Source organism: Orycteropus afer, unplaced genomic scaffold (assembly GCF_000298275.1).
Source record: "Orycteropus afer afer isolate SDZICR_OR568_19922 unplaced genomic scaffold, OryAfe1.0 scaffold00209, whole genome shotgun sequence".
Lineage (NCBI taxonomy): Eukaryota > Metazoa > Chordata > Mammalia > Tubulidentata > Orycteropodidae > Orycteropus > Orycteropus afer.
Window position 1 is genome coordinate 932,453 of NW_006921796.1, and position 10,146 is coordinate 942,598.

The 10,146-nt window shown below is 40.3% G+C and overlaps 1 protein-coding gene across 1 annotated transcript in view; it reads left to right on the forward strand.

Annotated features, from left to right (window-relative positions):
• PRDM4 (PR/SET domain 4) overlaps positions 1-10,146 on the forward strand; it is a 62,460-nt gene that overhangs the window by 50,518 nt on the left and 1,796 nt on the right. Inside the window, exon 8 of the mRNA XM_007948248.1 lies at positions 4,226-4,394. Within this exon, the coding sequence (XP_007946439.1) occupies positions 4,226-4,394 (169 nt within the window). The remainder of the gene's footprint in view (positions 1-4,225; positions 4,395-10,146) is intronic.

The window sequence follows — 10,146 nt, forward strand, 5'->3', positions numbered from 1 at the left end:
AACAAGACTTGGATAAGAGGGTGACTCCCTCCTTAGTAAGGAGGGAAGAACCCCCAAGCAGGAAGCAGGAGCCAGGGTTGAGGGCTGTAACAGATAATGAGGAGAGAGCCCCCAGGCAGGAAACGGCAGATGGCTAGAACAGATAGGGTAAAGGCCAGGAAGTGAGCGGAGCGGTTGGAACAGCTAAGGGAGACGAACTTGTCTGTCAGTTTGTTGTACTGTGGTGGCCTACATGTTGCTGTGAGGCTGGAGGCTGTGCCAGCAGGGTTGCCCATGTAAACAGGTTTCAGCAGAGCCTCCAGACTGAGACAAACGCAGAAAAAGGAAGAGGCCATCCACTTCTCAAAGAATTGGCCAGTGAAAACCTTATGAATAATAGTGAAACACTGTCCGATGTATTACAGGTCAGCTTTATGAATAGCCCTGAAACGTTGTCTAATACAGTGTGGAAGATGAGCCTCTCAGGTCAGAAGGCACTCAAACTATGACTGAGAAAGAGTTCCCTCATCAGAGTAGAGCCAGCCTTAATGATATGGATAAAATAGAGCTCTCAGGACCTCCATTTGCTGATGTGGCACAACTCAATATGAGAAGAAACAGCTGCAAACATGCATTAATAATTGAAACATGGAATGTATGAAGTATGAATCTAGAAAAATTCGAAGTTATCAAAAATGAAATGGAATGCAAAAAGATTGATATCCTAGGCATTAGTGAGCTGAAATGGACTGGTTTTGGCCATTTTGAATCAGACAACCATATAGTTGCCTATGCCGGGAATGACAAATTGAGGCGAAATGGCATGGCATTCATCATCACAAAGAATGTATCAAGATCTATCCTGCAGTACAATGCAGTCAGTGATAGGATAATATCCATATGCCTACAAAGAAGGCCATTTAATACTACTACTATTCAAATTTACGTACCAACCTTCAAAGCCAAAGATGAGAAAATTGAAGATTTTTACCAACATATGCGTCTGAAATTGACTGAACATGGAATCAAGATATGCTGATTATCACTGGAGATTGGAATGCAAAAATTGGAAACAAAGAAAAATCACTGGTAGTTGGAAAATTTGGCCTTGGTGATAGAAATAACGCTGGAGGTTGCATGATAGAATTTTGTAAGACCAATAACTTATTCATTGCAAATACCTTTTTTCAACAACATATACAGTGGCTATAAATGTGGACTTTGCCAGATGAAATACACAGGAATCAGATTGACTACATCTGTGGCAAGAGGTGATAGAGAAACTCAGTATCTTCAGCCAGAACAAGGCCAGGAGCTGATTGTGGAACAGACCATCAACTGCTCATATGCAAGTTCAACTTGAAGTTGAACACAATTGAAACAAGTCCACGAGAGCCAAAATATGACCTTGAATATATCCTTCCTTAATTTAGAGACCATCTAAAGAATAGATTGGATGCAGTGTACACCAGTAACCAAAAACCAAAGGAATTGTGGGATGACATCAAGAACATCATCCATGAAGAAAGCAAAAGGTCATTAAAAAGACAGGAAAGGAAGAAAAGACCAAAATGGATGTCAGAAGAGACTCTGAAACTTGCCCTTGAACAAAGAGTAACTAAAGCAAATGGAAGAAATGACAAGATAAAAGAGCTAAACAGAAGATTTTAAAGAGCAGCTGGAGAAGACAAAGTCATTTGTTATAATGAAATGTGCAAAGACCTGGAGTTAGAAAACCAAAAGGGAAGAACACACTCAACATTTCTCAAGCTAAAAGAACTGAAGAAAAGTTTAAGCCCTGAGTTGTAATATTGAAAGATTCTATGGGCAATATATTGAATGATACAGGAAAAACCAAAAGAAAATGCAAAGAACATACAGAGTCACTGTACGAAAAAGAATTGGTCGATTTTCATTCATTTCAGGAGGTGGCATATGATCAAGAACCGATGGTATTGAAGGAAGAAGTCAAAGCTGCACTGAAGGAATTGGCAAAAAACAAGGCTCCAGGAATTGACGGAATACCCATTGAGATGTTTCAACAAACGGATGCTGCACTGGAGGCACTCACTCGGCTATGCCAAGAGATTTGGAAGACAGCTACCTGGTCAGCTGACTGGAAGAGACCCATATCTGTACCCATTCCAAAGAAAAGTGATCCCACAGAATGTGGAAATTATTGAAGAATATCATTAATATCACATGGAAGTAAAATCTTACTGAAGATAATTAAAAAACAGTTGCAGCAATATATTAACAAAGAACTTCCAGAAATGCAAGCTGGATTCAGAAGAGGACATGGAATAAGGGATATCATTGCTGATGTCAGATGGATTTTGGCTGAAAGCAAAGAATACTAGAAAGATGTTGTGTTTTATTGACTATGCAAAAGCATTTGATTGTGAGGATCATAACAAATTGTGGATAACACTGAGAAGAATGGGAATTCCAGAACACTTAACTGTACTCATGAAGAGCCTGTACATAGACCAGGAGGCAGCTGTTTGAACAGAACAAGGGGACATTACATGATTTAAAATCAAGAAGGGAGTGTGTCATGGTTGTATCCTTTTACCATACTTATTCAATCTGTATGCTCAGCAAGCAGTCTGAGAAGCTGGACTGTATGAAGAAGAATGTGACGTCAGGATTGGAGGAAGAATCATTAACAATCTCTGATACACTGATGACACAACTTTGCTTGCTGAGAGTGAGGATGACTTGAAGCACGTATTGATGAAGATTGAAGACTGCGGTCTACAGTATGGATTACACCGTAATATAAAAAAAGCAAAAGTCCTCACAACTGGACCAATAAGCAGCATCACGATAAATAGAGAAAAGACTGAAGTTGTCGAAGACTTCATACTATTTGATTCTACAATCAACACCAGTGGAAGCAGTAGTCAAGATAGCAGACATCATATAGCATTGGGCAAATCTGCTACAAACGACTTCTTTCAGGTGCTGAAGAGCAAAGATACCTCCTTGAAGACTAGGTACACCAGACACAAGCTTTGGTATTTTTAATTGCCTCATATCTATGTGAGAGCTGAACAATGAAAAAGGAAGACCAAAGAAGAGTGGATGCTTTTGAGTTGTGATGTTGGCGAAGAATGCTGAAAGTACCTTGGTCTGCTAAAAGGACTAACAAATCTGTCCTGGAAGAAGTACAGCTGGAATGCTCCTTGGAAGCAAGAATGGGCAGACTTCGTCTTACCTACTTCGGTCATATTGTCAGAAGGGACCATTCCCTGGAAAAGGATAACATGCTTGGTAAAGTGGAGAGTCAGCGAAGAAGGGGAAGGCCCTTGACAAGATGGATTGACGCAGTGGCTGCAACGATGCGCTCAGGTATAGCAAGGATCGTGGGGCTGGCACAGGAACAGGCATTGTTTTGTTCTGCTGTACATAGGGTCACTATGAGTCATCAGAGATGACTTGATGGCACCTAACAGCAACAGACTTGGATATTCCCAAATCTCTGTCATCCATTCAGGTGGACCACTTTCCTGATGGCTGATTGCCAGTATTTGTTGACTTTTACTAGGTTCACTTAGACCACAGGGCTTAGCAAACTGTTGCCCGTTTTATAAAGAGAGCTTTATTGGTACACAGACACACCCATTTGTTTACATATTATTTATGGCTGTTTTTGCATTTAGACTGGCTAGTTGCCACAGAGAGAATATGACTCACAAAGCTTAAAACACTGATTATCTGGCCTGTAAGAAAAGGTTTGCTGACCTTTGACTTAGAGTAATCTTACTTCTGAGTTCTTAAAAGAATTTTATTTCATCCCTGGTTTTTGAGATAATATGACACGTTAGAGGAACTATAAAATGTAGCTAAAAGCTTTATAAAAATGTTTGCCCAGAAACTAGAACTACAGTTCATGTGTTTGGTTCATTTTTAAAAAATGATTGAGTTAGGTAGCGTAGCAGGGTTTCAAGGGATTTTTTTCTCCAAGTTTTAATTGTGTCAGCTGTTAACATTTATCTATGTAAGTTAAGAAATCCTAAAAGGCAGTCAGATTTTTCCATTTCAGTAGCTTTAGTTTAGTTTCAGAATATAAATGTAGTGGCTCTGTGTAGTTCTAGGTAGGCAGGCCTAGAAAGTAAAGTTCCAGTTTCCAGTTAGTTCTGGTTTATTCTTGTTCCCACCACGTACCCATATGCTTGCTGAATGGTCTGGAGGATGCTAGTGATTGCTTATTCATGGTGTGATGACTTGGGTTAATGTGCAGGTCAGAAGAACTACAGATGTACTTTGTGTGACAAGTCGTTCACCCAGAAGGCTCACTTGGAGTCCCACATGGTCATCCACACGGGCGAGAAGAACCTCAAGTGTGATTACTGTGACAAGTTGTTTATGCGGAGACAGGACCTCAAGCAGCATGTGCTCATCCACACACAGTGAGTTACCCTGCAGCCAAGTCAGCCATCTCGAGGGCTGGCCCATGCTCACTACTCGTCTCTTTCCTGCCTTGGTAGCATGTGGATGCTTCCTGCGTTCTGCGTAGCCCAGCAAAGGTCACAAAACTGAGTTCTATTCTCAGAGGTTTGACTTGTTTGCTCTTTGTCTTATTTTTCACTTCTACTCTCTCTATTTATTTTTATTCATATTTCCAGAACAATCTCATTCATTTATTAGTTGAACAGGTATTTTTTAAGCACCTACTCCAATGCCCAGTGTTGTTTAAGGTAGTGAAAATACAGAGAGTAAAGACACAATTCCTGGCTTTAAAGAGCTCGAAGTCCAGTAAGAGAGACCAACAAGGAGCCCTTTATCGTGCAGTGATGTAATTGTTGGAGTAGCAGTGGATGCTGCAGATCACAGACTAGGGCACCTGATGGCCCCCAAGGGGATTCCGGGAAGATTTTGTGGTGGTTTGAGCTGAGCTGTAGAGAGGTCAATTAGAATTGTTTGAGAGAGCCCAAGAAGGGTATGGAATAGCAGTTCTCTTCCAGACAGAGGGAATAGCATATGTAGAAATAAAGATGCAAACAGGACAATGGAATGCAAGTGTTTCTTTATTAGAACCAGGACTTCCAACCAAATGTCTAGTCACTGTAATTGTTCCTGTTATCACATAGTTTCAAATCTGGTGCCCAAAAGTGGTTTCCAGCTGTAATCTGTTCAGTGTATGTTTCTGTTGCTTTCAAGTAACTCTTGTTCAGTATATAGTAATTATCTTCTTTGACTTTAATTATTTATTCTTTCAAGTGATGCCTAAATTTATACTTGCTTCTTTGTAATCACTTCACAGTATACCATGATGTAGATTATTTTGAGATTACTTATATACCTGCTTGTCTCCACTTGGGTTTAGAATTGTCTCTACCAGGCACTGACCAGGGGAAACTTAGTTCTCTCCAGAAATCTGGATCTGGACTTTGTGAGGGTGAGGAAGTAAAAATAAGCCTCTTTGCCAGACTCTCATGGGATAGAAAGACATTTTTGGACCATTAAGCTATATGAGTCATTTGTAAAAGAAACATCATTTACTCAAAATACTTTTTAATGAGACTTCAGGCTCCCTGTGGAGATTATTAGCAAAATTTTCATGTTTTTACTTTGGGGCATTTCAAAGTGGATATAATATTGTTGAAATTACCCTCTTAAGGAGCTGGTAGTATAGTGGTTAAGACATTTAGCTGCTAACCAAAAGGACATTGGTTTGAGCCCACTAGCTGCTCCACAGAAGGAAAATGAGGCAGTCTGCTTCTATGAAGATTTAGCCTTGGAAACCCAATGGAGGTTGCTGTGAGTTGGAATCATCTCAGTGGCAGTGAGCTTGGTTTTTTGGTTTTTAGTTACTTGTCCTCTTAGAAAACAGCTGTAGCCCTAGAGGCAGATCTAGAAGGAGTTCCTCTCCCACAGTTTTCCCAGAGAGAGTGAGTTGGGGCAGAAACTGACTTTGCCCTTTCTGTAAGAAAGAGGAAGTTGAGAGGAGGGGCAGTGATGCTCACTGCTGTGTGTGTATGTTGGTCTGCATGTGTGTGAGCCTTTCTTAGGTATATACCCAAGACTGGAGTGCATTGCTACTGCTCAGTTCCCTGGCTTTGCATTCATCTTTAGAATTCTCTGTCTAGCCTCAGAGGTCTAACCACTTGAGCATCTCTGATGCTTTGGATGTCCACTAGGCAACTCAAACTTGACATGTTCGAAACTAATCTCTTAATATGTCTCCCACAAATGTGACTTTCCCCCAGTGTTCGCCTGCTTAGTAACTGGCACCACCATTTACCCAGGTGGCTGAGGCCAAAAATCTTGGTTTTATCCTTAACTCAGTCTTTCCTTTTTGCCTGCAACACTATCACTTAGTCCAAGTCACCAGCATCTCTTGTATAGGCTGCTTCATTAGTTTCCCAGCTGACCTCTCTACTACTGCTCTGTCTATCCTCAATCAGTTCTCAACACAGATAGACACGCTCAGGTGCACACGTACAAACACCCTGTATTCTGTCCACAGTGGCCAGGGTGATCCATTTAAAATATGTCAGAGTCTACCTGTCTCCACTCAACTCTCCAGTGGCTTCCCATATGGATTTCCATGATGAATGAAAAGCCTAAGACTTGACCATGGCCTGCATGTTTCTTTATGATGTGATGCTGGTACTTGGCTACCTCTCCTAAACTAAAAAACAAACCCAGTGCCATCAATTCTATTCAGTAGTGATGCTATAGGACAGAGTAGAACTGACCCATAGGGTTTCTAAGGCTATAAATCTTTATGGAAGCAGACTCCCGTATCGTTTTCCCACAGAACAGCTGCTGAATGCTTTAACTACCGTACCACCAGAGTGCCTTGGCTACCTCCCCAATTGGTCTTTTATCACTTTTCTCCTCATATTCTGCTTTAGCCACACTAGCCTTCCCTAGCTACTTCTTGAATTGACTGAACACACTCCAGCCTCGAGGCCTTCTCATTATACTTCCTCTGCCTAGAAACATACAGGAAAACCTGTGAAAGCCAGAATCAGTGTAAACAGAAACCTGTCAGAGGAGGAAAGCTCAGGTATTTTCCATAAAATGAGCAGTTGGCAGTCAGTGTCACAAAATAAAATGTGTATTAACTGTTGAATGGAAAACCAGTTTACTCTCTAAACTTTGACCCAAATCATAATAAAAAGTTAATTTAATCAATAAATAATAAAATGAGCAACGGGAAAGTGGTAAGACTGCATCCTGTCTAAGGTGGAAAACTTTCAAGATCTGGAAAAACATGGCAGTTCCTGCTCTCTCAGGTTTCACTCTTTTAGGGCACATAGTACCTATGTGTTGGACATATGGAAACCACTGGACTAGCAAGTAAGGGCTTAGACTTCTTATTTGGGCTTTGTTTTGGCCTGGGGCAACTTAGTTTTCATGCATTTACATTTCCCACAAGCAGAATTAACAGATTGGGTTAGGTTGATGGTTTAAAAGCTGCTCCAGAGCTCTGGGGGCTTTGCAAAATTGCCCAGGGCCCTCTCCCTGTAGGAGAGGGTGATAGAAATGCTAACTATGGAGGCCAGGCTTCAGAACTCCCACCTCACCCTTGCTTTGAATATTTTAACTCCCTTTTATCTACTTCCTGTAGTGGGCTTTCATTAAGACATAGGGTTCAGCTGCTCAAAAAGACAAGTTTGAAAAAATCCCTGGCCTGGGACTTTCCAGTAAGATGGAGGAATAGGCAGATAAGCAACACAGACCCTCTTCAACAAAGAAAAATAAAAACATTGACAGAGATACAGATGATAATCCTGGAGCCCTGAGCTTTGAAAGGAACTATATAGAAGTAGATTAGGCACCAACTAGTGGAAAAACCTGAATGAAAACAGTGAGTACAGAGACAGTTGGAGCAGCAGACTGACAGCTACTCTGACAGACCAACAGCCTGAATATTTCCAAATGGTGTTGGGACCTGAGAATTGACCTAAAGATCAGTCCCTGGTCACCAAGGGCTGCAGGGACGACTGCACTGGTGGCCTATGACTAGGAAGAGAAACAGCAAGGAGGGAGACAACCTGAACTGTTGACTTTCTGCTGTCCGGAGGGCACAGCCATTTTGATTGTTTACATGTGGCAGCCATTTTGGATATTTAAAGTGACCGAAGGTGCAGCCATTTTGAATGTTTATAAGTGGCAGCCATTTTGGATACTTAAAGTGACCAAGGGTGCAGCCATTTGGAATGTTTACAAGTGGTGGCCATTTTAGATATTTAAAGTGACCAAGGGTGAAGCCATTTGAATCTTTACAAGTGGCAACCATTTCTGATTTTAAAGTGATAGCATTCTCATTCGGATTCCAAGGACCTAAGAATAGGTTGTTTTCCAAGGTCAGCAGGGACATACGAGAGGCTGACAACAGGAAAGGAGACAGGTGGTGAGTGTATAAGTGGTGTCACCTAGTGAATACAGGAGCACAGTACCCTGCTTGCATAGATAACATACAAACAAAACAAAACAAAACTCGTAGGCAAGTCACTCCAACATACAATCACCAATTAAATATAAACACAAAAACGTCATAATGCCTTGGAGAAACAGAGCATCACAGTCCACACAAAGAAGCAAGATAAAGCAGGAGAAACAAGGGACAAGGATACAGACCCAAAACACAACCCTGAGGAATATGTAGCATTAGAACTCCCTGATAAGGAATTCAAAAGAGTTATATTTAGGTATCTTCAATGAATTGAGAGACAGATCAAGGAAAACACAGAGAAAACCCTAGAAGAATTTCAAAAGACAATACAAGAACAAAATGACAAAATAAATGAAAAATTAGAAATGATATAAAATTTATACACAGAAATCCAGAAGATTAATACTAAATTTTCAGAAATAGGTAAGACATCAAATGGGCAAAGGAGTAGAATTGAATCAACGGAAGACAGAATTAGGGAGACTGAAGGCAAATACCTGAACACCTCTTTGGGAAGGGATAAATCAGAAAAAAGATCAAAACAAAATGAAGAAAGCCTGAGGTTCATGTGGGGTGCCATCAAAAGGAATAACCTACATGTAATCAGAATTTCAGAACAGGAAGACACAAATAAAACCACTGAGAAAATTATCAAAGATTTGTTGGAAGAGAATTTTCCTTGTATGATGAAAGATGAGAATATATCCATTCAGGAAATCCAACAAACCCCAAACAGGATAGACCCCAAAAGAAAATCACCAAGACATATCATCAAACTCACCAAAACCAAAAACAAAGAATCATGAGAGCAGCACAGGAAAAACAAAAAGTTACCTACAAGGGGCAACCAATAAGACTAAGCTCAGATTTCTCGACAGAAACCATGCAGGCGAGAAGAGAAGACAATGGGATGGTATATATAAAACACTGAAAGAGAAAAATTTTCAACCAAGAATTATGTACCCAGCAAAATTGTCCCTCAAATATGATGGGGAAATTAGGACATTGCCAGATAATCAGAAATTAAGGGAATTTGTTAAAACCAGACCAACCTTACAAGAGATAATAAAGGGTGCCCTTTGGACAGCGAAGCAACAACAGCTAACAACAACTGACCATTAACACACATGATGATATAACCCAGAAACCAACCTAGCTATGGAAGTAGCCAAAGTAAATAAGCCTACAAGATTGTAAACAGGGAACAAGAGGCATCAATTGACAAATGAGGACAACTACAAACCGAAAAGAAGGGGAAATATTGTGTAGTTACAGAATTTCTAGATGGTAGGGAAGTCAAGACAACTACAAGATAGGATGGACTGTTCTAAACTTGGGAAGAAAACTATAAATCACAGGGTAACCTCGAAGAAAAATGATAAACCTTCATATCAAAAAAGAGGACCAGCATAAATATTCAGCAAATACTAAAACAATAGCAATGAGGGAAGTGATAATGTGATTCATGAACAAAATGAGCTCAGCATGGAAAATTGAATGGAACAAAGAAATTGACACCACGAAAAAGCACATGACAAAAATGACAGCAAAAAAATCATATTTGCCAATAATTAAATATCTGGCAAGGGACTTATCTCTAAGATTTATAGCGGAAGAGTGGATGACCAAACTATGGTAATACACATGTTATGCTATGCTATGTAGCACTAAAGAATAATGTAGAGTCTGCAAAACATCACATAATACGGATGAAGTTGGAGGACATTATGCTGAGTGAAAGAAGTCAATCACAG